Source organism: Malus domestica, chromosome 08, assembly GCF_042453785.1.
Source record: "Malus domestica chromosome 08, GDT2T_hap1".
NCBI classification, from domain to species: domain Eukaryota; kingdom Viridiplantae; phylum Streptophyta; class Magnoliopsida; order Rosales; family Rosaceae; genus Malus; species Malus domestica.
In genome coordinates this window covers 4,128,049-4,155,709 of record NC_091668.1, presented here as the reverse complement: position 1 = coordinate 4,155,709, position 27,661 = coordinate 4,128,049, and the positions used below count along the sequence as shown (strand labels likewise).

The window sequence follows — 27,661 nt, the reverse complement described above, 5'->3', positions numbered from 1 at the left end:
GTGTGTTTGGATTCCTTGAACGGAGAAAGAGATGAGAGGTAGAGATTATCCCACTGGGCGTGCCAATTTGTGAACACGAAATTTTCCTGAAACGAAAGAGACAAGAACAACGTGCACAAACAAAATATTTGTATTTGATGATTTTGGGTTACAATCTCTCTCTATTTTGATCCTCTGATTCGATCTTCGTAAGGTATTGATTTGTGGATGTCTCGTTGATCCAAGTGTCGTCGAGGCTTGATCTTGGATGAACTGTTGGAAGTTTCTTCAAGGGGCCGTGGGCTTGATCTTTGAAGGTGGATTTGAGCGGATCTTCAAGGAGCCGTTGGGGCTCGATCTTGAGGATGAGTGTTTCTTCAAGGGTCGTTAAGGCTTGATCTTGAATAACGGTGATGAACAGATCTTCAAGGGCTTTTGAGCTTGATCTTGAAGAACGGTTGGATGTGTGGATTTGTTGATGTTGTTGATCCAAGGGCCGTCGGGGCTTGATCTTGGAAGAACGAAGAACGAAGAACGAAGAACGACTTTCTTCAAGGGCCGTGGGGGTTTGATCTTGAATTTGGCGGAAGTTCTTCAAGGGGCCGTCGGGGCTTGATCTTGACGGTGGATGATTGTTGATCCAAGGGGCCGTCGGGGCTTGATCTTGGAGGTGGATGATTGTTGATCTGAGGGGCCGTCGGGGCTTGATCTTGGAAGAACGATGAACGAAGAACGACTTTCTTCAAGGGCCGTTGGGGCTTGATCTTGAAGGAGGATTTGATGAAGAACGAAAAGGGCTTTCTTGATCCTTCGGGATTTGCTTGAGAGCTTCGGAGTTTCAGAGCTTCAAGAATTTTGCCTAATGATTTTGGTTCCTCTCCAAATGAATGAATTAGCCTTCTATTTATAGAATTTTCCAAGGCCTAATTTTGAATATAATATTTCAGATGAAATAAGTCGTTTCTGCCAGGTGTTGACACGTGTCCTGTTTGATGACTTTTCCAACTTATTTCGATTTTTTGTTTAGACACACGCTACGTGTAAAATTTATGTAATACATGAGCGTTGAAACTTTGATTTATCGGTCAACATTTATTTACCGAAATTTCGATGTCTACAGACTCATCTACTATAATTTGAATGAATTAATGAATCCGTAATATGTTTTTATGACATAACGGTTCCATCAATTAAAAGAATTGTCATACAAAAAATTTCATATGCATTAATGTATTTCACTAATGGTTCACCAAATTAACATCTAGTATGCTTTGCCTAACATATGAATTTAGAGACTAGCCATAAATAAAATAATATATAAAAAATTGGCATAAACTACAAATCATAATTGAGTTTTTCATGTTTTTTCTCTTTCTAAGTTTTGTATTTTTATCGAAGAAGGGGGAAAATGAATTTGGAGCCAAACAAAACAACAAAAATATCCAAAACCCACCACACCCCCACATACATGATTACATTTCAGCCTACATCGATGGAGGGAGGGCTACCCAATTCACCCCAACACCTTCTCCAATTTCAAACTCCCACTTCAACGAACCCATAGTCGATTCCATCTTCCTCCATAGCAGCAACCCTTCTGCTCTCTCTCTCTCTCTCTCTCAGCAGCGGAACGCGCACACATTTATTTGCTTTCACAGTAGAAATTCAACTAACAAAATGAAGAATCCGTCTTCAATTTCTGTGAGTTACTCATTCTTTAGCTCATAAAGTGTATTATCTATGGAATTGTTGATTGTCTGCTCTTCAAGCATGTGCTGTAGCAGTGTAAATTTCAGTGTTGCTTTCACTGACGATAGGATATTTGCTGGTTCATTGAAAGCTCGAAACTTTGGGAAGTTGAAGGTTTGGGGATGTGGGTCTTTGTCGAACTTGAAGAAAAACCGGAAAAAAGGGATGGGTTTTTGTGGGTTTGTGATGAAAAGGTCAGAGGAGGAGGTGGTGGTGGGGAAGAAAAGCCCGAAAATTTCAGTTTCTTCTGAGGAAGTTGTGAGGGTTTTGAAGTCAGCTTCGGACCCGAAATCTGCTTTAGCATTGTTTAAGTCATTTGCTGAGTTGCCTAGTGTTGTTCACACCACTGAGACTTGCAATTACATGCTTGAAGTCTTGAGGGTTGATAGGAGAGTGGAGGATATGGCTTATGTGTTTGATTTGATGCAGAAGCAGATCATAAATAGGAGTTTGGAGACTTACCTTACTATCTTTAAGGGTCTTGATGTCAGAGGTGGGATTCGACAGGCACCATTCGCTCTTGAAGAGATGCGAAAAGCGGGGTTTGTATTGAATGCGTATTCGTACAATGGGTTGATCTATAATCTTATTCAGTCTGGATATTGTAGGGAGGCTTTGGAGGTTTATGAAAGAGTGGTGTCAGAAGGGATTAAGCCGAGTCTTAAGACTTACTCAGCACTTATGGTGGCACTGGGGAAAAGAAGGGATGTTAAAACTGTTATGAGCTTGCTAAATGAGATGGAAAGTTTGGGATTGAGGCCTAATGTTTATACTTTTACTATATGCATTAGAGTACTTGGGAGGGCGGGAAAAATTGACGAAGCGTATGAGATTTTTAAGAGAATGGATGATGAGGGATGTGGCCCCGATGTTGTGACTTACACCGTTCTCATTGATGCTCTTTGTAACGCAGGTAAACTTGATAAGGCCAAGGAGTTGTTTGTAAAAATGAAAGCCAGTGGTCATAAGCCTGACCAAGTAACCTACATTACTTTGCTGGATAAGTTTAGTGACGGTAAAGACTTGGACACGGTGAAAGAATTTTGGAGTGAAATGGAAGCTGACGGTTATGCTCCTGATGTGGTTACTTTCACCATACTTGTCAATGCTTTATGCAAAGCTGGAAATGTTGATGAAGCATTTAATATGTTGGATACCATGAGAAAACAAGGGGTCTCACCGAATCTTCATACTTACAACACATTAATTGGTGGACTTCTGCGGTTATGTAGGTTGGACGAGGCATTGAAGCTTTTCAATAGTATTGACTGTCTGGGTGTTCCACCTACTGCTTACACATACATCCTTTTCATTGATTACTATGGAAAGTGTGGCGACTCTGGCAAAGCTATGGAGGCCTTCGAGAAGATGAAAAATAAAGGCATCGTTCCTAATATTGTTGCTTGTAATGCATCTTTGTACAGTCTTGCTGAAGAGGGTAGACTTCAAGAGGCACAGGATGTCTATAATGAGCTCAAATATTATGGGCTTTCTCCAGATTCAGTTACTTACAACATCATGATGAAGTGCTTTAGTAAGGTGGGGCAAATAGATGAAGCCATCGAGTTACTCTCAGAGATGGAAAGAAATGGGTGCGAAGCAGATGTAATTATTGTTAATTCTTTGATTGACATGCTTTACAAGGCTGACCGAGTAGATGAAGCATGGCAAATGTTTTACAGAATGAAGGAAATGAAGCTCACTCCAACAGTTGTGACCTACAACACATTACTCGCTGCATTAGGCAAAGATGGAGAAGTCCAAAAGGCCATTGAAATGTTTGAGAATATGGCCGAACAAGGGTGTCCTCCAAACACAATAACTTTCAACACACTCCTGAACTGCCTTTGCAAGAATGACGAGGTTACTCTGGCCTTGAAAATGTTCTGCAAAATGACCACAATGAGTTGCAGTCCTGATGTTCTGACCTATAACACTATAATTTACGGCTTAATCAGAGAAAACAGAATTGATTATGCGTTCTGGTTCTTCCATCAGATGAAGAAATCACTAGTTCCTGATCATATAACATTGTGTACCCTCCTACCCAGGGTAGTAAAGGATGGGCGTATTGAGGATGGTTTCAAAATTGCTGAGAACTTTGTGTATCAGGTTGGGGTACGAGCAGATAGGCCTTTTTGGGAAGATTTAATGGGAGGGATTTTGATTGAAGCTGAAATAGACAGAGCCATTTTATTTGCTGAAAGGTTGATCTCTGATAGGATTTGCCGGGATGACTCTGTACTGATTCCTCTACTCAGAGTTTTGTGCACACAAAGGAAAGCTTTTGATGCGCACAAGGTGTTTGAGAAATTTACGAAAGCTCTTGGAATTAAGCCAACACTAGAAGCATGTAACTACTTGATTGAATGGCTTCTGAAAGATCATGCTGCTGAAAGAGCTTGGGATCTGTTTAAGGAGATGAAGAATGGTGGTTGTACCCCCGATGTATTCACCTACAACTTGTTACTTGATGCTCATGGGAAGTCTGGGAACATCACCGAACTCTTTGAATTGTACGAGGAGATGATTTTTAGGGGATGCAAGCCTAACACCGTAACCCACAATATAGTCATCTCCAGTCTTGTGAAATCTGATAGCGTGGATAGTGCTATAGATTTATATTATGATCTCGTAAGTGGTGATTTCTCTCCCTCTCCTTGTACATATGGTCCTCTCATAGATGGACTTTTCAAGTCAGGAAGACTAGACGAAGCAATGCATTTCTTTGACGAGATGGCCGACTATGGATGCAAACCTAATTCTGCTATTTTTAATATTCTTATAAATGGGTTTGCGAAAACAGGTGATGCAGAAGCTGCGTGCGACTTGTTTAGAAGGATGATTAAAGAAGGGATAAGACCTGACCTGAAGTCTTACACCATTCTTGTGGATTGCCTCTGCCAGGCAGGGAGAGTGGATGATGCTGTGGACTATTTTGAGGAGTTAAAACAAAGTGGCCTCGATCCTGACTCGGTTTCTTACAACCTTATGATCAATGGACTTGGACGATCACGGAGGGTAGAGGAAGCACTCTCTCTTTATGATGAAATGCGGACTAGAGGAATCGCTCCTGATCTTTACACATACAATTCGTTAATACTCAATCTCGGACTTGTTGGAATGGTGGAGCAAGCGAGGAGGATTTATGAAGAACTACAACTTGTAGGCCTTGAACCTGATGTGTTTACCTACAATGCTCTCATCCGACTGTATAGCACATCCGGGGATCCAGATCATGCATATGCAGTTTACAAGAACATGATGGTTGGTGGCTGCAGCCCCAATGTAGGAACATTTGCACAGCTTCCCAACCAAACTTGACTTACAAGATATACAAGTCTGACTTATCTCCGTATCTGCGGTACGTGTCCAAACACAAATTACAAATTCTGGTGTGTTTGGGTTTCTCTCAAACTTTTGTCTGAACCTAGCTGTTTTCCAGGGTGATAATTTTGCAACAATTCAACTCAACGCATACAGATTCAGTTTTCCAGCATTGATGTTTGTAAGTGTAGATGTGTATCTGCGAGGAAGTAACATGTATTCGGTATTACCTTTGACCCCCGATATACTTTGTACGGTTTCTGTTGTTAACATATAAGTGTAAATGCTGTATCTAGTTTACCTCTTTCACGCCTGCTATGTCAAATACAGTTGAATCATATTCTGTAATGGCATAAACAGATTATTATACGAAGCTATTGTGTACATAATGTTCATATTTCGTCTTGCTGAGATTGTTTTGTGAAGATTTCTTCGGAGGGTTTTGCGCGAACTGCCCCCGAAGAATGACCAAAATGTTAAATGATGTCATCCGAGGTTGCATTGAGAGTGAGTATCTGATATAATATGACACGTTTACTAATCCATAATCTGGCAAGGAGGACACTATCCTAGGAACGTTTGGACGTTCACCGCATCGAGGACAAGACCACACGCGTAATAAAACCGAAAAAAGACCAATTGTATTTATCTTTCGCAATGACAATGAGATTGTTTAAGGCCTTTGGCTTTCACTATGAGTAATTTAAACATTCAGAGAAACCTGATCTTGCACTGCAGTTTTTTTCTTTCCAACCTTTCTGCCATTAACCACACGATTTTTACGCTTCTTCTCTACTCTTACAGGCTCCGAAACAATGTGTTCTCCTCCTCCTCCTCCTCCTTCCGGCGAGACACGAGAGGGTTTATTTACAACAGCTTCATTAGCATCTTTTTTCTTCCTTGCCAACTTCTTAGGTTGTACATCAGAATTCTGATGACGGACTTCTGGTTCGGTTTCTGCTGATTTTATCTTCAGCAGTTGGCTATACCTTCGTCTCAAAAATCTGAAACTCAGAAGAGAGAAGCAAATTAGTATCCTACCTGCGGACAGAAAACATTGCAATACACAGAAACCAGAAGAACAAAATCATACCGAATTTCCGCCAAAAGAACGTCTCTTTTCTGCTTCGCAGCTTGCATCATCTTCTTCTTTGATACAAATTCCTATCAGAACATAAAAAGAAACAATGTCCATCTTTTATTCATACAATCAAAACCGCACAAATTAGAACCCGATTAATTTCGTTTCTTCCATCATAGTCAATCCATTGTTTCCAAACTTTAGTAAACAAGTATTTCAGATACTCGAAAACAACTGTTAGTAAGCGCTTTAGTAAGTTGGTCAAGGCAGTGTGCCCGCACCTCGGACCAAGTTCAAATCCCCGTAACAACTGTGCGTTAGTAAGTTGGTCATGGCAGTGTGCCCGCCAACTCGAGCCAAGTTCGAATCCCCTTTCCAGTAGATTAAAGCAGATCACATGTCATCTCGATTCAGAATTGTTCTCAAACCTTGTTTTCTCAATGACAACAAACTAACTAGAGGGTAACACAAACACCATAATTAAAGAAAACTAATCCAAATCAACACTTAATCATACAAGGATTTCAATAAGACTTAGGAAAAACATAATTAGCAAGAGAATTTCAATAAGAAAAGCAAGACCAAAACAAAAGTCGGAACAAAATCTAACCTTCTGTCGTAAAAGGTAATCCTGCAGAAGACTTTCATGTCTGAACTTTGTCCTAGTTTCCTCATCAGCAGGCTGAGATTGCTTACGGTTGCCAGCAGCCCTTTTCATCTTCCTCTTCAAATCCCAAATTTAATCACAAAAACCCAACAAAATTCAAGAGAGAAAAGCGACCAAATTCGAAACCCAGTTGAACCCTCTTCATCTCCTGCTCAAAGGTCCAATCTTTGACCATTTAACAGTGAAAAAACCAAAAATCCACATCCAATCAGGAAATAAAAATCTTATTTTTAGAGACCAAAAAATACCCTCTCTCAAATTCTAGTAAAAAAAAATAGATAAAAACCTTATAGATTAAGGAAAGGAAATGAAAAGCCAAATCGAAAAAGGAGATAAGGTTTTCGATTCCAGAGAGACAATGGAGAGAGAGAGAGAGAGAGAGAGAGAAAGAGAGAGATACAGGAGGAACTACAACAATAAATAAATAAATGAAATTATGGAGAGAGATGGTTTTTGTGTGTATACAGAAAACAGATGGACATCTGTCTGTTTCGTTTTTTGGGTCTTTGAGAAGAAACTCTCTGGGTTGTGAGAACCCGAAAAGGCCCATGGAGGAGGGAGACAAAGAATACAGAGTAAATGAGTGATGAAGAGCCTGAAGATGGAATGTTACAGAAGGGCAATTGTGGAAGGTGAAAAAAGTTTTGGGTTTGAGGAGAGAGGGGTTGGTGGCTGTTGGATTGGAGGACATTTGAAGACATGTATCCATCCTTCCTCTCCAGCTGGGGGGACATTTTGGGGAGAGAGAGAGTATTGAGGTGGGTAGAGAGAGAGAGAGAGAGAGAGAGAGAGAGAGAGAGAAGAGAGAGAGAGAGTGCAGCTTAATACATCAAAACTAGCCAGCTGTTTGCTTTTTTGCAGTTGTAGGCTTCTAGCTGAGAAGGGCTTTACCATTGGGGCTTTGAGATGGTGAAGTCTTAAAATTACCAAAACACCCTCCTTGAAATTTCGGTTTTCAGATTTAGGACACGTTATTTATTTTTTATTTTTTATAATAGTGTTTTGTTATAAAAGAGGTAAAGGAACCTACGAACGCTTGAAAAAATATAGAATACATGAAATTAACAGAATATTTTGTTATTTTTTTGTCTTTCCCTTCCTAGAGCTTTTGAGAGCTGAGAGATGTGGTTTCCTAAAATCGGGGGTTTTTATCACAAACGGTATTTTTAAGTTTTGAAAGGTCACTTTGGTTCTTTACGTTTCAAACTCATAAATTTCATTCAATTCTATTGAGTTACGCATCAATATCATGTTTCCTCATAGATGGAATTTGAATTCGTAACACTTGCAACAAGATGGATATTGCGTCTTGCTAGACCAAGGGCTGGTTTGGTATTGCTGTGCTTTGAAAAAAAACTGTTTCTGCTGTGCTGTGAGAATAAGCTCATTTTTACTGCTTCACGTTTTCAGCTTTTTTTCACCAAAAAATGTGAAAATAAGATGTTTTTAAGTGTTTATCAAACACCTTTTTTTGATACCCACTTTTTATAAAAGCACATCAGTACCAAACCATACCAAACCGGTACTAAATGGCCCTATGCAGCACCAGACCGTCGAAGCTGCAAACCGGTTTGGCAAATTGGTCCCAACCGGGTTTGTTTATGATTGCTTCTGAAATCGCAGCACACTGCAAAAATGCAAACACACTTTTATCCAGATGGTATGGTGACGGTGAAACAGATAAAACACTTCACATCATTTTACTTGAACAGCTCAAAGATATATTAAGATTACATTCAAACAGTCTGGTGGTACTTTGTTATAATCTGTACATACTATTTCAACGTGTGTTTCAACCGAAAAAAACATACATCGAAGATCACAAAATCGCTAATGATCCATTCGTTTTCCTTTTTTTTTTTTCCAGGCTAAACAATCTACAATTACCAATCTGAGATTCACATTTCTTCTGAGAGAGTAAAAACGTGATGCAAATCTCTCTACTAATTTCACGGTACACAGCGGGCCACTACTTCGATTCACTTTCATCTGCCTTTGAATCACTTCCGTTTGAATCGCTGCCAGCTGCTTCTTCAGTCGACGAGGATTGCCCACCCTCAGACTCAGTCGACTGTTTGGGCTTCTTGAACTGCACCACGATCATGGTCATGTTATCGCATCCCTCACCACCAGCAGTCGATGGCGCCAGACACCTATCAAGGGCTCTCTCGCATACCACAGATAGCTTGCTTTCCTGCATGATTTACAATGGTGTCATACCAAGCAACATTATATGGAACCACTTCAACTGCATTGCAAAAGTGCTGTCCTTGTTTTCAAACCAGGAAAACCAAAGAAAAGAAAGGGAAACATGCACTCACAGAAAGTAGTTGTTCACGTACAAAATCTACCACTTGCTGGCTAGACATACAGTCCCTGTAAGAAAGTAACAAAAATATCAACTCGATTTCCGACAATCATACCATAACTTAAAAAACATTAAACTGAGTTATCAAAAGCAGAATCATATCAGCAAGGATATATTGAACAAAAATATGAAGATAAAGAAAGAAAAGTTAAAGACGCATACCAGATGCCATCGCATGCTAGCACAATAAATTCATCGTCATCACAAAGCTCAACCTAATTAAAAATTAAGTAGATAAATTAAAATGGATGACAAAAGTAATAGCCAATAACTGTTAGTTATTTTTGCTTTTATAATAAAACACGTACCAAACGATTTTGGGAAACTTCAAAATGTAGACAGCCCCCCAAAACCACCATTATCCAAACTTCTATATTTTTCTAAATATCTTGTGAAAACTTTCAATGTCGCAAGTATATACATACAGTGTTTATGTCCGGACATGCAGTTATGATTTGTTTTTCATCTGGCAAAAATTTATTCTGCTTGAATTCCATGTCACCTGCGGTATATGCAAAATTAATGAGTACAGGGAACATAAAAAGCTATGCACTTAGCTCCCCCTCTACAAATATGCGCATGCACCCACACACTCAATGTAGTGTACAACACAACACTGAACGTATTCCAAGGAAGTTCCATACATCTATAAATATAAATTTCAAAACATAATTTAATTCCTTTGGATACAAATCTAATTGAGATTTCGGAACAGTGTTATACTAAGAATGCACATTCATGCACTATAATTACCTATAGCTCTTGCAAGGTTCAAACTTCCATTGACTCGTCCTGCATGGATGAAACCACCAGCTTTTAAAATCCTCTCCTTCTCAAGCTCAAGATCAGGTTTGTGGTCCCTTGACAGATTATATGCCTGAAAAATAGAAGTGACATCAGAAAACTATATGCAATTTACAGCAGGAAACAAGTATATACAAATATTCTCAATTGTAAACATAGGATCGCATATAAATAGCCTTGGAATTTAGACCTCTCATCACTTTTAACCATTTGATATAGAAATGAAAAGACTTGATTATCTATTTTAAGCAATCAACATAACAAGAAAGAAAAACAACAGAAATATAATAAATTACCTGACCCTTCCTTGATATCACACAACGAGAATCACCAGCATTCGCCACAAAAAGTTGCTTGTTTCGAAGAATTGCAACACAGGCAGTGCTCCCAGAAGTTGGACCAGTAAAATCAGAGTGAGGCCCCTGAAAACATAATTGTGTTTAAATTGTGGAATTCCTTGACATTATGAAACCAAATGAAACAAATTACTTGCACTATAGATAATTTCTTGGTGTGTGCAGGGATGTCCCCATGTACTATAGGTAATCTCTCGGTGCCTCAGGTTTCAATCCTAAACTGTGTTCGGTTTAAGATGGATCATCGGAATGGAAAATGGAACAGATGGAAAGGGAGTAGATTTCTCCCTCCTATTTGGTTTGAGAGGAGGGAAATTATTGGGCTTGTTTGGATTAAAGCATGGAGATAAATTTTCAACATTAGAGTCTAGAACTATAAATTTGCAACAATGGGATGGAGCCATGGTTTCCTTCCTCCAATCTGCCTTCCCCTACAGGAAGTATACTGCTATTTTCTTCTAACCATACGAATCGCAATACTAAATGATTAAGTTCTAAATTACCAAAGAATCCATGTGGTCAATTTAATATGCAATAAAGCCAGATAAAGCAGATCAGAATCTGCTCCAAAAAGAGACAATAAAGTCAATGAACTATATGGTTCTAGCACCTACCTCCTCAAAAGCCCAATCATCAGCTTGATCATTACCATTACTGCCCCTTGGAGACCAAATTAACCCTTCTATCATGCCAGTAAACTTGTTTATCTTATCTCCCAAAACAGCCAACTCTCTCCAACCCCTTTGTCCACGCATCATTTCATCCATTCTACATAAACCAACTAACAACATCTTCAACCTCAAAATTAAAAAGAGAGTCATAAGACCACAACAATAAAGACAGGTAATAAAAGCATTACCATCTCAAGTATCTATGATCTCACAAGGACCCAGGACAATATAGGCTTAAAACCATATGGCCAATATTTTGGCTTGATAAGCTGAAGGTATCATAAAGAACAGCCCAATACGATATAGCATGACTAATTGTATTCGTACCCTCCTCTCAGAAAACAGTAAAAGGCAACTGAATTTAAGTAGATCAAAGGTAGTAACCTGAAAAAAGCTTTCTGAACAGAAGTTCCTATGTCTCCAGCCGCATATGCTTCATTCTTGAGTACTTGTTGGTGAAGATATTTTGCACAGAACTTAGCAACTACCTTGCCTAGAAAATTATTGGATTTTAAGTCAGATATAATACAATAAATGTAAATATTGCTAAATACTTCGAAAAGTGCAATGTAGATCTGATAAACAGAAAGCATTCATTTGAGAGAGAGAGAGAGAGAGAGAGAGAGGTCTCAACAATGATACCAAAAGTTTCAAATTCTTACCTCCATGGCCATCATAAACACCAAAGAATGAGGTGGATGCATCCAGATCAGGATATGCTGCATGCTAACAAAATAAATCATGGTAACAAACAACACTTAATAATGTGACACCATTTTCTGAAAACAAAGTAAGTAATCACTGCACTTCCTCTTATACAGGATGCAAAAATATTTATGAATGCAGGAGAGTTTAGTTTTCCAACAATTTATCAGGAAAAGTAAACACGGAAAGGATTTCGTACAAAGAGAGAGAACTAGATTTTGAAAAGCTAAGTGGGATGGTTTCTACCAATTGGGGAAGCAAGTAGCAGTTTTTGTAAAGTACTACTTAGTCCCTACAGTCCGGATCATTTCTACAACAAGCAGAAGGCACCAATAGGGCTAGTCAAATAAACAGACCACGGGAAACTACCAGGCTACAAGCAAGGAGTAGCCATGCCTAACCCTCTATCTGCACCATCATATGCCACAAGATAATTGACTTCTATCTTAATTAAAAGGACAGTAATAATCCACCAAGTGGAATTAGATTTATGCAGTCAATTGAACATGTCAAGTAATATCATATTCAGTTGAATCCTAACTATAGCATGCTAAATAAAGACGGAAAAGGATACAAAAGTATAAACTTCTGAGAGGAAGAGGAAAGTTAAATGTACTCACAGCATCCTCCATTGTGGTACGCCATCCTTGCATGGACGACAAACCATATCTGACACGGCCATTCTCGCCATCTTCGGAGAACTTTTCAGTTTTAGGAGTGCTCAGATATGTACCCATTCCAGTCTGAAATTAAATAAAAACTCAATCAAAAACTTTAATCCACAATTCAATGCTGAAAAACTAAATTAGCCCGAAACTAAGTTACGAAGATATCGCTATTTGGTTATGAAGATAGATATAAATCACCAGGAAACCAAAGAAATGGCAAGGATTTGCCAAAATTTGTAAAGCAACCACAGATGTATCAACTCCTCTTCCTCTGTTAGCCTGTTATCATCTCACCTGCCACACTATTCGAGACTGGATCAATTCGATCACAGCCAATCCGCCAGTATTAAACTTAACTAACTAACGATCAAATGATCTAAACATTCAAAAGCAGCAAACAAAGTCAGATTAGGGTATTAAATTCACAAACTTTAAGCAAAAATTGGACTGGAAATTATGAAAGGTAATCGGGAAACCACCAAGAACATATAAAGCACAAATTATAAGAAAAACCCATATATCAAATGAAGCAAAATTTACATTCAAACGGGAAAAAATCATTAAAAAAATTCAAGATTAACCATAAGTAAGAAAAACCCAGATGCCAATTTGCACGAAAACTAATGAGATGAAACCAAGAAAGAAACTTTTACATGGAGAATAGTATGACTTGAGATGCTTGAGGGTCCTTCACACCAGGGGGTACAGAGCAAAATATCAGAATCGGAGGTGGAAGAAAGAGCAGAAAGAATGGTTGCTGGGGCTTGTGGAGAAGTGGGTTTTGCAGAGGTTTGACAAAAGAGCCGGCGAGTGAAGTTTTGACGGAATCTAAGAGAAAACGAACAGGCAAGAGGTGGGATGAAAGAGTAGAGAGAGAGAGAGACAGACAGAGACAGAGAGAGAGTGTGTGACAATAATTCTTCAGGAACGGCAGAGGATGGAGAGAGAAAGAGGAGAGAGAGAGAAAGAGCAAATCATCGGAGGAGAGAGAGAAGATGATGACTTCTGGAGGAAAGAATGATCTCGTTTGAAATTTGGGTAATTTCTTCTGCTCACACTGTCCACGAACTGCTTCATGGACTTTTCGTGGTTCTCGTAAAGAGGAAATAAATTGGTTACTTCTTTTTATTCAAGCCGTTAGCCGTCTTTCTATCTCGGGTAATTTGTATTTTCTTTTGTAAGAAATTTTGTGTATATTTCCTTGTGTTTTTAAGTACAGAGTCAAACGGCTATTTAGTACTACGTCGAGTGATATTCTTCTTCATTTATAAGGTAAAAAGTTTTAGGTTTTATTCTCGCCAAATATGCATTTGAATCACGTTATTGCTCGCTTATTGTAAGGCTAAATCGACATCCTCTTAGTGTAGATAATATCGTTAGTTCAAAAAAAAAAAAAAATACAGGGTCAAACAGTGTTTATGGAGTCGTCTTCTTTCTCGAGCGCATGTAGCTTCTTTACTATATTGTATGAATAGCACTGTCCATTTTTAATTGTGTTGGTACATTAATTCAATCTCATGTAAAAATTTGCAAGAAATTCTATAGCTCGTGAAATTACTCTAATTTTTACCCCTTTCTTTTTTCTTTGTTTGATTTTATCTCGTTATTTTATCATATTCCCTCATAAGATAAAAACAAAAGAGGAAATGGGAGGAATGGTCCCTGAACTATGCTCGAATTGTAGATTTGGTCCCTAAACTAAAAAATCATTAGATTTGATCCCTGAACTTAACAAAATGTATAGCATTGGTCCCTCTATACTAACACCGTGAGATTTTCCGTTAGTTTGATGACGTGGTCTTTGTGGGCTCCGTATTTTTGTTCACTAAATGCCATGTGGCTTAAAAATTCAAAATAAAAATAAATACAAACATAGAAAAAGAAAAAAAAAAAAAGTAAAAGTTATCTCTCTCTCTCTCCCGTCTTCCCTTCTTCCCTTCTGCGACGACGAACTGCGACGGAGAGGGAGGTCGCATCGATCGAGCACGCCTTGAGGGAGAAGGAGAGGAGGAAGGCGCGGATCATGGCTGGGTCGGAGGCGTCGAGTCAGAGCGCGGATCATGGCTAGGTGGTGAACAGCGAGGTGCTCCCGGGAAGGAGAGAGAGAGCGAAGAGGATGGCGGCGAGGGAGACCAAGAAGTCCGACGCCATGGTTTCTTGGAGCTTTCTGGAATTTGGAGGAGGCGGCGCTCGGCGGTGGTGAAGTCGGCGAGGGAGTTTGGCGCCCAGATCAAATGGCATGATGTCGCCGTGGTGATCACCCAGAGACGGCGCTCGGCGGTGGTGAGGTCGGCGACATTCCATCTTCTTTCCTTGCCGTCACCGATCAAAACCCACCTGACTGGTACACCGTTATTCAAATATCCCGATCTAGATCCGCAATCCCAACTCTAATCCGGACCCAGTTGAAATCGGTTACGTCGGCGAAGAACTAGACAAAAAATTCAAGAAAATCTTAAGAGAAAATAAAACTAAAAATGAAATCTAAAAAAAAGGAAGCACCAGAATCAATGGCGTGTGGCTGGGGTTTGGAGGAGGCGAGGCAGAAGGGAAGACGGGAGAGAGAGAGAGAGATAACTTTTACTTTTTTATTTTTTTTCTTTTTCTATGTTTGTATTTATTTTTATTTTGAATTTTTAAGCCACATGACATTTAGTGAACAAAAATATGGAGCCCACAAAGACCACGTCATCAAACTAACGGAAAATCTCACGGTGTTAGTATAGAGGGACCAATGCTATACATTTTGTTAAGTTCAGGGACCAAATCTAATGATTTTTTAGTTTAGGGACCAAATCTACAATTCGAGCATAGTTCAGGGACCATTCCTCCCATTTCCTCAAAACAAAAACATGAGCAAAAACAAATGCAGATAAAAATCACTTTCTATTTCATTTTAAAGGGAATCGATTCGTGGTTTCATCACGGTAGTCTGCATTTTCGAAAGCCGGGATCTCACAGAGGCATTTCATTCTCCCTTAATCATTATCGTACGATACCAACATCAGAAATCGAACTCAGAACTTACTGTTTAGAATATATGGGCCCAGAATTCCTCTATAAAAATCACTCTCTATTTCCCAAGAATTGGACGTTTGGAGTTTCTAATGTATTTCAAGTTTTTGGCTTTGTCGGCAGAAAGACGAGCAAAAACTTGTTAAACTATTAATCACCGACTTATAAATACGACGCATAACCAAAAACAACGAGAAAATGACTCATCATAAAATTGGTCCATTTTGTAGGCATGTAGCTGGCAGCACATACATAATAGATTCACCGAATTATCAATTAATTTCCTATTAAACAACCACTAATACATGCAACAAAACCATTTTGTAGGCCTGTATTTCATATGGTACGTGATGAGTTCAGTTCATAACGTTGATGAATCACGTAATGATGGTTAGAAGAGGTTGAAATGCCTCTGTAAGTCTTCTTAACCTCATACATGGTGGACCGTCGTGATGAAGGCACCAACTGATTTTAAAAGAAAAAAAGTTAAAAAATATTCATAATTTGTGTAACAAGAAAGGAAAGTTGTTTTCTGCATTTTGGAGAGCATTCGTAAGTCACGTGGCACCATGGAGAAATTTGTGTATATACAACTAATAATATGACTAAAAATTTCGATCTCATGGAAGTAGATAGTTTCACACATGTATGAAATAATTTCGTCAATTAAATTCCCTCACTTAAACATAAAAACAAGGGAACTTTAACAAAAAGCTCCCGGTACTGTTCACTTTAACGCAAAACCACATTTTTACACTAAAAAATCAATCATGGTACTATTCACTTTACCATTTATTTTGTCCTTATCATTAAAACTCAAAGTTTTCAAAACCATTTTCATTAGTTTTCCTTAAAAACAAACAAACAATCAAACAAGCAAAAAAAAACTATCTCCATTTGTAGGCAATTCATCATCACATGGCATCATGAAGAAATTTTTATACAATAAGGAGTTAAGATTCTCTCTTAATCTCTTTGTTCAGAGTCCAAATATCTAGAGATACGGATCGTTAAAGAGAAAAAAAAAATATATGGATTCTTAGTTTGTGTGAGTTGAACTAGTAAAATAGGCCAATAAAGACCGTAAAATTTAAAATAAGTGGTCCGAATTTCCAAATCAGTTAACATTGGACACAGACATTCAAAAAAAATCTCAACTCATAAATTAGTAATGGGACATATATTTCCGGCACCTTGCCATCCGAAAGCTCCACAGTTATGAAATAATTTATTTATCTATCAATTCATCAACTTAGACACGAATCAACCAACAAAAAGACTCAGTTTCTTCCGTAAGCAGTCAATTCTAAATCGTGTGTCTTAAAGGGGAAAGTTTTATGAGTATACAACCGATAATAAGACAAATTTCGTAGCACCGTGTCAACATAAAGCTTTATTGTTACGAAATAATTTTGTTATATATCAAATCACCCACTTAAACATGACAACAAACAAACAAACTAGAGAAATGATAAGAATACTCTTTTAAAATAAGATTTTTCATGAACTCTCTATCGCCTCGTGCTTTTAACACAATGTAATACTGGCACAAAAATTATACAAAAAATATAAGGTAACGAAAAGTCTCGTTTTTTTGTCCTTAGCATTTCTCAGCAAACAAAACAAAGGCCTCGAACTTTCCTTCCATTTGTAGGCATTTCTAAGCCACATGCAGCTGGCGGCTTTCATTAGACAATGAAATAACTTCACTTTTTTGTGTATTCAAGCATTATACGTTTCGGTCAATTGCCAAATAATTTATTCGCTTGGGACGATTGGAGTAGAATTCTCTTTTCTTTTTTTTTTTTCTCTCCCCTTTCTCCCTCCTATTGAACGGTTACAGTTAAGTCACGTCAATATCTTATATTAATTTTTTATAACAAAAGAAAGACAAAATAAGAGAATGTGAAAGAAGGGGATGAAAAGAGGAAGTGAGAGAATCATAGTCCTTGTGTTTATATAAAGTTACCAAAAGTAAGAACAACGTTGAGGAACAAGGTCACCTCCCTTGGATGGCATTCCATTTTTAAAGATTTGAATTCAAGATTCAATTGAGATTTCTGTGTTAACGATTGAAGTTTTTTAGATAGAAACGGAGTGAAGTGCGCAAAAAAATTTAGTTTATTTACTAAGACATTTTGTTGAACACTAGTGTGCTTGTGTTAGTAGCCGAACCAAACTGCACACATGTCAACAAGTATTGACACATGCGAAACAATTTGATGAGTGATATTGAAATAATTTGTTAGGTTTCTCAAAGCAACTTGTGATAGTCATTTCATCAACAACTCGATGGGCAGAAAAGAGACCCGTACCAAATATTTAGAGTGTTCTCAGAAGATCACCTCTCAATATACATATGACACTAGATGCAAGGAGTGTAACATATTGTTCTAGCCAACTTAACTGATCTGACATGTTGCATGGATTAGCACATCATCCAAACATTTCTTGTGCAAATGAACCATCATTTTCTCTTCATTAAAAGGATAGATAAAAGTCAAGTCACAGGTAGAGTTCGGTATGACATCGACGTCAGTTTGTCACTGGATTGTTGAATTCTTATGGTCCCAGCCCCTTAAATATGCCAATAACCTAACATGTTTTTAGTAATTGGCTGTCGTTTTTCCTTGAAAACAAGCAGATGGCAAGTTGTAAACGTAAGTGCGGAAATAATCCCATCCATATGTTTCGATTAGTGTCGAGGCGAACGAGAGTGCGTACATTGTCTGTATCTTACTCGTTGCGTGTCACACTCAAAATCGAAATGTGAAGAAGACTCATGCCAAAGTGACTATTCCTGTCACTTCATGTTTTTAACATAATATTTTATAACGTTAGCATGAAAATTAACGTTAAATTGTGAGGTGACAGAGAGAGTTCATGAAGAGTTCCACTTTGAGAGATTATCTTTAGCATTTCTCATGGTCAAAATTTAGAGATACCAAATCTTCTGCATCCAAAATAGGTGTGGCCTCTTTATGACCTATCATTGACCGACACATGATTATAAACTTAAATTTTTTTAGCTTTGTTGTCATAAACTTAAATGTGTCAAATAATGATTAAAGCAACAAAGAGGCAACACCCATTTTAGATGCAGAAGATTTGATCTCAAATTTAGAAATGGGAGTGCTACCAACTTTCTCACTGCTACTCATCTATAAAAGTAAAAGTTAAGGAGAAGCATACAATCACATCCATGTTTTAGTTTTCCTCCGACAGACCAAATACTCGCTATGTTGTGCAGTATCAAATTGTTAATCAAAATCACGCATTTAGACGTAGTTTAATTTTGTTTATGATATTTGAACTCGTTACATGTTTTATATTTAATATTTAGGGAAGAGAAATGTTATAGGGATTTTCTCAAAAGTGACTCTTCATAGACTCTTTACCACCTCACAATTTGACGTCAATTCGAGAGCCAACATTATAAAATATTGTGTCAAAAGTGACAGAAAGTTTATAGAGAGTCCCACTTTTGAGAGAGTCATTATCATATGCTTTTGGAGAAACAAGAGCATCTATCATTAAGTATAGCACTAATAATAATCAACCATTATAATAATTGTATAGACCAATTTTTGAGAGATTTTTCAATGTGACCAAAACACGGGCTGATACACCACGTGTCCCTATACAAGTGGTGAGATTCTTGTATTAAAAAAGTAATAACGTAAAAAATAATATTTTTCACCACTTATTTAACAACACGTGATGTACCACTTGTGTTACAGGCACAAGGAAAAAAATTCCCTTTTTTTTAAGAGCCAAGGAAAGGGATAGCATGAAATTGGTAAAAGTCTAGTCCTCGGAACATGCAAAATAAAGTTTATCAAAGTGTAATTCAAACGCTACTCATTATATCGTTGTATAAATGTATATGTTGGCCTTTTAACGTGGGATTCAGATAAGTCATGATGTCTTTATTAACCCATTTCACTACACAATCTCTCTCTCCAACATTCTTATTTCTCTTTCTCTTGAACGGCCCAAATTGCTCGGTTCGTGAGCTCCAAATGTGATCCGGAGAGAATTTCAATTTCAAGTGGTTCTAAAGTTTCAAATTTTTTTAACTCGTTCTATAAGCTTTAAGGTTTATAGACGATAAGATCAACTTTGGACAAAAGATATGATAGGATACCAAATGTCCTAGCAACCCAATGTGTATACTGCAATAAAGACTTGCATACACTCTTATTTTGAAAACGTCACTGTATTGTTTTGGATCGATAATATAGTATTATGGATATTTTAAGCTGTAGGTAAGTTTCTCTCGTACATTTTATCTCTTTTCCTCTGCATTTCTTTTCTTCGCCCTCTTTGCGTCCGTGAGAGGGCAATTATTTAATTATTAGAAGAAAATTAAAAAAAAAATCCCTAATACAGAGAACCAGAATCTAATTAAACAATTTTTAAAAGGGGATGTTGTGTAGGATAATTAGATATTCAAAATCCTCAAGTTCTTCTGGGGCAGGTTGTAAGGATCTCTTTGTTCCACCTGGTGGGTGCAGATAAAATTATTCCACATTGATTACTGCTGGCACAAATCTATATGGGAACTTGTGGTCCTCAAATTTTAGGGCTAAATACATTGCTGGTAGTTTGAGTCACCCCAAATTGTTAATGGCTAAAAGGGTCATCCATGGCAGCTGAGTTACTCAAACTATCCCACCAGAGCCCAGCATTTGTCTTGTAATCATTTGTATTGTTTATTTTGTTTATCTTTTTAATGATGTGACTTGAAATCTCTCCTCATGTTATGCGATGAAAGTGAACTTTTGTCTTATAATCGATTGAATCATCCTCTTTTATCTATTTCTCTCATCACGTGATTTGAAATTTCTCATTAACTGATCTGAAGTATTGACGGTTATAATTGTGACTCACGGGTCAAACTTGGGTCTTTTTGATATGGCTTAGGGGAAGATGATGTATTAGCATTGATGTAAGTCAAATGCCTGAGTCATGATTTGATTTACTAGACGATATTCTAAACTACATAAACGTACATAAATGGTATTGAATTCAGACGCAATGAAGAGCACAAACTATCCCGGCCTAACCCACGTCTACTAATATTGAGATTCTTATTGCAGCTAGGGTTTGTGTAAACCTCGTTCAACAACAACCTTCCCCAGCCAAAAACTTGTGAAACCTTCCATTGATTTCGACTTCACTGCAGCCAGCAGTCTTGACAATTCCTGAACCGTTCATCATATTTCTCCTTCTTCCTGCTTCTTCACATTGACCACAAGATGCATACAAGTTAGAAAACATCATGTGTTCCCCATCTCTCAAGGTCCTAGTGAATCACACAAGCACTAAGCAGAGCACCCAAGACCGACTTGCCGGGCTCAAAACGGCATCCTCTCGACGAGTTGCAGTGTCGAGTCAAAGAGCCCGGCTCCGCTTAAAAGATTTCACATCCCTCCTTCACCAAACCTGCATGGCTGCAAGCACTAGGTGATGTCATCTGGTTTTATGCAGTTCTCTCTCATTTGGTTGAAGAGCTTCAGAACGGCGTACCCAAAACCATGAAGCGCGAGCCCGGAAATTAGGGCAGTCCAGCAGTAGATGTCCTTGTTTTCCGACTTGTAGGACACCTCTAAGGAGTTGTGTATGCTTCCACACTTAGCATACATGTCTATCAGCACGGTTATTACATGGGGACTCGATGGCTGCTCAAGAATTTCAGTGTATGTGTATCTTTACGCCTGTTTCGAGTGATATCCCAAGTGAACGCAGACAGATAAAGCGCCGGTCACAGTCAGATACATGGGTTTGATGTCTCCAGCCTTCATTTTGTAGAACAAATTCCAAGTTACGACATTTCTCTCCGGCATTCACGCTTCAGCCGTGTCTCCACCGTTCGTGCACGCCAATATCATCGTTCCATGAGACAACATCTTTCTCAGGAATTCGATCGAAAATACTTCTGGCAGAGGTCACGCTTCTTGCGCCTGCAAACCCGGAGATCATTATATTGAAGGATGCAAGGTCTTGTGACGGCATTGTATCGAAAATTTCCATTGCGTTATCCATCTGGCCGCTAGAAGCATACACATCTAGCATGGAGTTCCAGGCTACCACATCTCTCTCGGGCATTTTATCGAACCTTACGAGCATTAACGAGGAGTCTTTCAGCAAAGCAGTTTGGACGAGAAGATGGTCGCAGAAACCGGTTTTAACTGTCCGGCCATGGAGCGATAACCCGATACGCAAAAGAAGTATTACCTGCTGCTTTGAGCAGAAGGGGAAATGCGTAGTTATCAGCAGAGAAACCAAGTTTCTGCATCCCAATGTATGATTGAATTGCATGCTCCACGTTCCCCTTCACCACCTGATTCCTTACAATTTGGTTCCACCTTCGCTGGTCCGAACCACCGGATGATGGCGAGAGGGAAGTGGAGTTGCAGGTCACAGAAGCCATCTCAATATCCAGAACTAACGGTGGCTTTTCGAGGCGAAACGGGGGCTATCAAAGATGTCAAACAATAAGGTGGAAGCTTATTGAAGCTAGAAGATAAAGTGACTACAATATCCATAGAGAAAATTTAAGGCCACACATACCGGCCAGGTACAAAATCAAGAGTTATTGGTACACAGAATGCAAAACTAATTTAACAAAACGATTGTCAAGATCCTATTCCGTCTCGATTGTTCCCGGGAAAAAAATTAACCCGAGCTCGAGAGGAATTCAAGACATCATGTTTCTCAGCTTAAAGAACAAAACTTGAACTAAAACCCCCCAAAAGAGATATACAACTGAATAAAATTAACGGTTGATAAAAGTTTCAAAAATATGTAGGGGAAGAAGTAAGCTACTGCTCCACCCCCTCGGAAGCCCAACGCCACAGAGCTTTCCCACGTCGACTGAAACTAGCATAAATCAGGTAAGCAAACTCTCACATGCCTGGACCTCGGTTTCCTGGGCAAGCAAAAATTCCTGCCCGGAAGGGCTGGACGCAATGCTCTTCTTAGCAGTCCCAAAGATGGCTGTCCGGAACATGTCATCCTCCACCTTCTTGAGAATTTGCATCACAACCTTGAAGTCCAACACCTTCGCCAGAGCCAATTTCCCAAGAATCTCACCAAAATTAGTTGGCGCTTTTGGCAAATCAATGCCAATGTCATCCAACATTGACCCGTAAAGAAGGCACCCGGTTCCTATATCAACAGATGTCAGCATATTTTTATTGACCAAGAACTCTAGGAGCTTTATAACAGGTTCTACACATGGTGGGATCTTTTCCAGAGCAAGGTTAATAGCTTCCTTGACAACCTCTGGATGGTAAGCTGGGGCTTTCAGCTCCTCCACACATTGAAGTGCTTCATTGAGAATCCGAACACTGAAATACTCCTCCAGCAGAGATACAGTTTTCCTTTGTAGAACAGCAAGATTTGATATAGCTGCAGGAGTCAAAGGCTTAGAAGAATTTGATACGGTTGCAGGAGCCAGAGGTTTCTCAGCTGGAATTGATGATGCAGCCGGAACTACAGGTTTGGGATTTTGAGTAAAAGGTTCTGCTCGGGAAGGAGGACCACCAGCTCCCAATAAGGCACTTGTTTTCCCAGCTATCATGCCACCACTGCCTTGAGGTAAATATTTTGAACTAAGAGAAGGTGTTTTGCTAATCAACGGTGGCTGGACACGGCTGGCAGACTGGGACCCCAAACCATCACGCTTGGTCATTGAACGGGATCGATAGACCTCCCAATCGTCATTTTCAAGACCAGGCATTCCTGGCATTTTCCTAGTCCCGGGCATTCCAGGCATAGGCCTGGTAACAGGAAAACCTCCTGGGCTCAAATCCCCCTGGGAAGCAGCATTACGAGCATTTCTCATCATTGCTGTCGATCCCGCACGCAACCCCATATTCTTTTCTGCATCTGAATGGATTTCACTAATGGTCTTTGCTTTCACCTTCCAAAAAAGAGAAAAAAACATAAGTCAGATACACAAATCCCACTACAATGTACCACAATGCATTCTATGGTTACCTCTTTACAGAAAAAAGATGAAATGACAACGGTATGTAAAATCACCTCTTCACGCCTAGGGACCCAGTTGTTAGACCGCAAATCAAGAACATCACGGACCAGGAACCTCAACCGTGGTGCTAGTTGGGTGTTCGTGGTCAGCTCCTTCAACCTATTAAAATAGCCATCATTGATTCGCCGAGCCTTTTGGCTCTCATCCAGCTGCTTACCTATGGTGTTGAAAAATTGGCATATTGCCTCCACATTCTCCTCAGCAGGGCATGTTTTGCCATCACCCAGAAGCTCCTGTGTTAGACAAAAGTGCAGAGTTAGTCCAACAGTCAAATTCCTATACAACAACCCCCCCAAAAAAAAACAAAGTGAATGAACACTAGCAAGAACCTGAACAATATGGTGAACAATCTTCTCAGGCACCATTTTTTGCTTTAATAGTTCTCCAATAAGGCGTATGTTTCCTAAAGTTCGCAACTTAACCATCCGTTCTTTATCTCTACGTTCCATTTCTTGCTCAGGAGCAGTCATCTGCCTAATTTCTGCCCTCAAGTTGTCAGCACCTTCAAAAGCCTCTTGGCAATTATTCAGCAGAACACGTTTAAATGTGATTTCTTTCCCACCATCCTCCTCAGACGGGAAAGGAGGAAGCTTTGCATTAAGATCTGAGCACAAAAGTGCATACATAGGACAAAATGTTGGCTCCAGCACAGCCTTATCAAATATAAGAAAGATAACATCCTGCAATTCAAAGTGAATCCTCAAGTCCATTAGCAGGAAAGTAATAGCTAGTAATAAGTATTTGAAGACTTTTAGTTAATACAAACCTTTAAAATATCAGGAGTGGTAATTCCAGAATCAATCAGTTGGCCCTTGAGAATGTCAAACTTCTCCGGGGTCAATTTGTTCAGTATACTGCACAAAAATTAGAACACTTTTAATAAGAGAATCAGATAGAACAAGCAGTTGCACAAAAAAAAAAAAAAAAAAAAAAAACCATTCTAGCTTCTATTAAATTGCATCCTTTTAAAATGTTGAACAGATAATGCAAGCAAATCCTCCAGCTGATAGAAATCAGAGAATTAATTACCCTTTCACTGTCTTCAAGACACGATCCTTCTCAGAGAGTGTTCCTCTTCGAGCTGACCATGGAACTTCTGCCTTAATGAGGGTAGGAGCAGGCCCCGCCTGGTTTTTTTCAAAAAGCTAGAATAAGGAAACATAACTAATGAAACTGAAAAATAATTCAAAGATATGTAAGCAATACAAATACACGTCAACATTTTGGTGCCTAGTGCCCGCTATTACTAGCTTCCGGTAGTAACCTTTGATAGTTAATTATATATACCAGCCAATGATCCCTCACTGAGTACGAAGAGAAATCAAGATTAACAACTATCAAACAACTGAAACACACAATATTCTGCAATGACATCAAAATTTTGATATAAATTCATCCAAGACTTCAAGCTACAAATAACATGCCTCATGTACTACTTTGCTGGTAATTATTTTATTGGTCAAGGAACCAGGAAGAGTAAACAAAGTTGATCTGCAGTACAGCATGGGAAATATAGAACCTTAAGAGTAAACAAAGTTGATCAGCAGTACACCATTTATATCCTTTACACAATCGGATAATAACTTATTACCCCTTGGTTACCAGAAATTTGCGCCCTTCCAAACTGGGAATTTAGCTGGTCCTGATGGTTATTGAATTGCTTTTTATCCTCTTCAGAAGCAGGTGCAGATCGACCACGCCAATCACGGTTATCTGGCTCAGAATATCGAACTTGGGGTTGAGGTTGCAGCTAAAGAAAATTGAAGTAAAAGTTAGAAATAGAATTCCCAAAAACATATAGAGAAAAGATAAGTATAGCAGACTACAAAATTATAGGATGAAAAATTTATTTGAAAGCACCCAATCACATGAAACCGTGAAAATTGATATTGATGAGTTTTCGGTCCAGGTAAATAACACAGCTACATGGTAGAAGTGAATATTAAGCATACTCACATTGGTAGTATCTGCACGACCCCAAGTAGGATCCTCTATAGCAAACTCAGCATCTATTTCTCGTTTAACCTTCAAAATTTCTTCAGGGATAGTAGTGGGCGCCTATACCAAAGTAAGATCGTCATATAAGAAAAACACTATCATCCCCACCTTCCAGGATAGTTACTAAGAAACATTCTATCCATCTTTTTAGTGCTCCATAACATAGTTAAAGAACAATAGTAGCTATAAAGAAAAGTGATCACAACAGTACCTCCCTAAGCTGCAATAGCTGATCCCTAGTATATCGAACCCGCTCGCGACCTTCAAACCGCAAGTCACCAGTCTGTAACAAGAACACAGTTATAAGTGTTGAAACATATGAATGGTAATCCTCGGTAAATGAACCATACACCTCAAAACAGAAATAAAAACGCGCACACACATAGGAAATATGATATCAATGAAGAGTGAGGATGGCATGTGTGACCAAGCATAACGAACATCTGTATTCTAAAGTGAAAACACATTCAATTATCCCACATGTATGCATTGCACATCACAATCAACAATCATGAGAGATTTTTCAGTGTGCCGTGTACACCAAGTGTAATAATGCAAATGGTTGGAAACTTGAAAAAAAAAAATCCAACCAAATATGTTATTACACTTGGTGTAACGGGCTGTGTTCCTGGCACACTAAAAAATTTCCCAACAAACATAAGCCAACATTATACTTAAGACACTTAACATGTAATGCCGGTCCTTTATGGGCATTGCAGACTCATTGCAACCCCACCTAAAAACCCGACATAGAACTCTTCGTCCATATTTACAGCTGGTACACATTCTTGAGAGCCCTGCCAAGAATTAGGACGTTTAAATCTAAAAATATCAATTTCACCCTCTTTCGACAACGAACTCCTTTTCTAAGCATCTGAAAGTAAAATTTTGGTCTAGGATTACAAAAAAGCCTACTGTTTGAGGATCTAACGGAACAATGACTGAAGATCCAATTTTTACAATCAGTTCACTTTCAATTTTCTCCAACCAATAATGGAATTCAAAACAAAAACGCATACAATTCAAAACTCGAGATCGAAAATCCACAGCAAACAAGTGAAAAAGAAAGCCTTCGAATTTATTAAACATCCAGAACACCAGATCTACAGACCGAGCAAACACATTCGAAAATACAAATTCGTACACTAATATGCTTATACATTCATATATACGTACACATATACGTATACATAAAAATACATATATACAATATATTATTTTTATGTGAGTGGGGAGCTAGGGTAAGGAGGGACCTTGAAGGCGGAAGCGAGGCCGGCATGGGAGGGGAGAGCCTGAGCATCAGAAGAGTTAGAATCGAAGCGAGCCGCGAGGAATCTGGGGGCACGAAGGCCGCCGGCGCCGCCAGGTCTTAAGCTTATCACCGTTGGATCCGCCATCATAACTCGCCGCCGTCGATTTTTCTTTTCCGACTAGACAAGCAGAAGAGATTGCAGCCGCGCGACTGGGTAGAAGTGAGAGGGAGGGAGGGAGGGAGGGAGGGGAGGGAAGGGGGGTGTTTGGAACGGTGGATAGGGTTTCTCTCTCTATATATCTGTATGTGCAGAGAGAGTCGGCGCGCAATCTCTTCTCTCGCAGCAGCGCGCTCCGAATTAGGGAAGAGAGACAGAAACGCAAACCCTATTTATTTTACAAAATATTTTAACGCTTAAATTTTCCCGCAACGTATTTACACATTTTTAACGTATTTACCAAAAGTTGTATTTGCAGAGTCATTTTTTTACACATTTATTTTTACTTTATATATATATATTTTTAAATTTATTTAATCCGACGATGAAAAATTAAGAAAAATGTGTAAAAAATAAATAAGGGATTGTGGACTAAGGTCAAATATTCCAACAAAAAAATAACTTAGGTAAATGTAATTCAATTTTAATACCACAAAATTTTTTTTTCTTCAGTGTATTGACTTCAATTCGGACTTTGCGACGCGTAGCAAAGTCTTAAATTATTGATTGTTGAATTGTTGTGTTTATATGATATCAATGTGGCTTTTAAGTCAGGTGTTCTTGATTTTATTTATTTATTTTTTTTTTTTGAGAAGAAACAATTTTATTAAAGAATAGAGAAAAACACAGAAGTGGATAAGAAGTCCACCAACAAATTAGAAAGGAAAATCCTAATAGGAATTGGCTACAGTAGCCAATTCTAGACCAAGCTCACTTAACTGCTGCTAACAAATCCCACAGTATT

General features: G+C 38.7%; 4 protein-coding genes, 1 non-coding gene and 1 pseudogene across 9 annotated transcripts; 1 reads left to right on the top strand and 5 right to left on the bottom strand.

The window, feature by feature from the left end:
- The first annotated feature begins 1,395 nt into the window (after positions 1-1,395).
- LOC103440713 (pentatricopeptide repeat-containing protein At4g31850, chloroplastic) lies at positions 1,396-5,428 on the top strand. Of its 2 annotated transcripts, XM_017333893.3 has the most exons (3): positions 1,396-1,680; positions 1,797-5,092; positions 5,174-5,428. In XM_017333893.3, the coding sequence occupies exon 2, from the start codon at positions 1,894-1,896 to the stop codon at positions 5,050-5,052; it is 3,159 nt and encodes a 1,052-aa protein (XP_017189382.3). In that variant the 5' UTR covers positions 1,396-1,680; positions 1,797-1,893; the 3' UTR covers positions 5,053-5,092; positions 5,174-5,428. The 2 variants fall into 2 exon arrangements, with proteins under 2 accessions (XP_017189382.3, XP_028962576.2); XM_029106743.2 differs by having other exon boundaries at positions 1,434-5,092.
- Positions 5,429-5,674: 246 nt separating this feature from the next.
- Positions 5,675-7,676, bottom strand: LOC103440712 (uncharacterized). Its single transcript, XM_029106744.2, has 3 exons — positions 6,747-7,676; positions 6,149-6,219; positions 5,675-6,059 (listed from the first exon to the last, which is right to left on the bottom strand). Exons 1-3 carry the CDS (start codon positions 6,852-6,854, stop codon positions 5,759-5,761), a joined length of 480 nt encoding a protein of 159 aa, XP_028962577.2. The 5' UTR covers positions 6,855-7,676; the 3' UTR covers positions 5,675-5,758.
- Positions 7,677-8,501: 825 nt separating this feature from the next.
- On the bottom strand, positions 8,502-13,518 carry LOC103440711 (probable protein phosphatase 2C 60). Of its 4 annotated transcripts, none has more exons than XM_070827207.1 (12): positions 13,029-13,169; positions 12,574-12,677; positions 12,328-12,450; positions 11,665-11,728; positions 11,387-11,495; positions 10,946-11,099; positions 10,272-10,397; positions 9,925-10,048; positions 9,597-9,673; positions 9,334-9,386; positions 9,125-9,179; positions 8,502-8,997 (listed from the first exon to the last, which is right to left on the bottom strand). In XM_070827207.1, the coding sequence occupies exons 3-12, from the start codon at positions 12,442-12,444 to the stop codon at positions 8,773-8,775; spliced, it is 1,104 nt and encodes a 367-aa protein (XP_070683308.1). In that variant the 5' UTR covers positions 12,445-12,450; positions 12,574-12,677; positions 13,029-13,169; the 3' UTR covers positions 8,502-8,772. The 4 variants fall into 4 exon arrangements, with proteins under 4 accessions (XP_070683308.1, XP_028962575.2, XP_070683309.1 ...); XM_029106742.2 differs by having other exon boundaries at positions 12,574-12,751; positions 13,029-13,168; XM_070827208.1 differs by having other exon boundaries at positions 12,574-12,669; positions 13,029-13,167.
- Positions 13,519-20,400: 6,882 nt separating this feature from the next.
- On the bottom strand, positions 20,401-21,826 carry LOC103440847 (pentatricopeptide repeat-containing protein At5g08305-like; annotated as a pseudogene).
- Positions 21,827-21,913: 87 nt separating this feature from the next.
- LOC103440710 (eukaryotic translation initiation factor-like) lies at positions 21,914-27,137 on the bottom strand. Its single transcript, XM_070827205.1, has 9 exons — positions 26,701-27,137; positions 25,659-25,730; positions 25,406-25,507; positions 25,041-25,199; positions 24,479-24,576; positions 24,216-24,303; positions 23,779-24,129; positions 23,443-23,682; positions 21,914-23,320 (listed from the first exon to the last, which is right to left on the bottom strand). The coding sequence occupies exons 1-9, from the start codon at positions 26,845-26,847 to the stop codon at positions 22,286-22,288; spliced, it is 2,292 nt and encodes a 763-aa protein (XP_070683306.1). The 5' UTR covers positions 26,848-27,137; the 3' UTR covers positions 21,914-22,285.
- LOC114826706 (small nucleolar RNA snoR103) lies at positions 26,134-26,240 on the bottom strand. Its single transcript, XR_003775762.2, has one exon. It is a non-coding gene; the product is annotated as a small nucleolar RNA snoR103 (small nucleolar RNA).
- Positions 27,138-27,661: the final 524 nt, after the last annotated feature.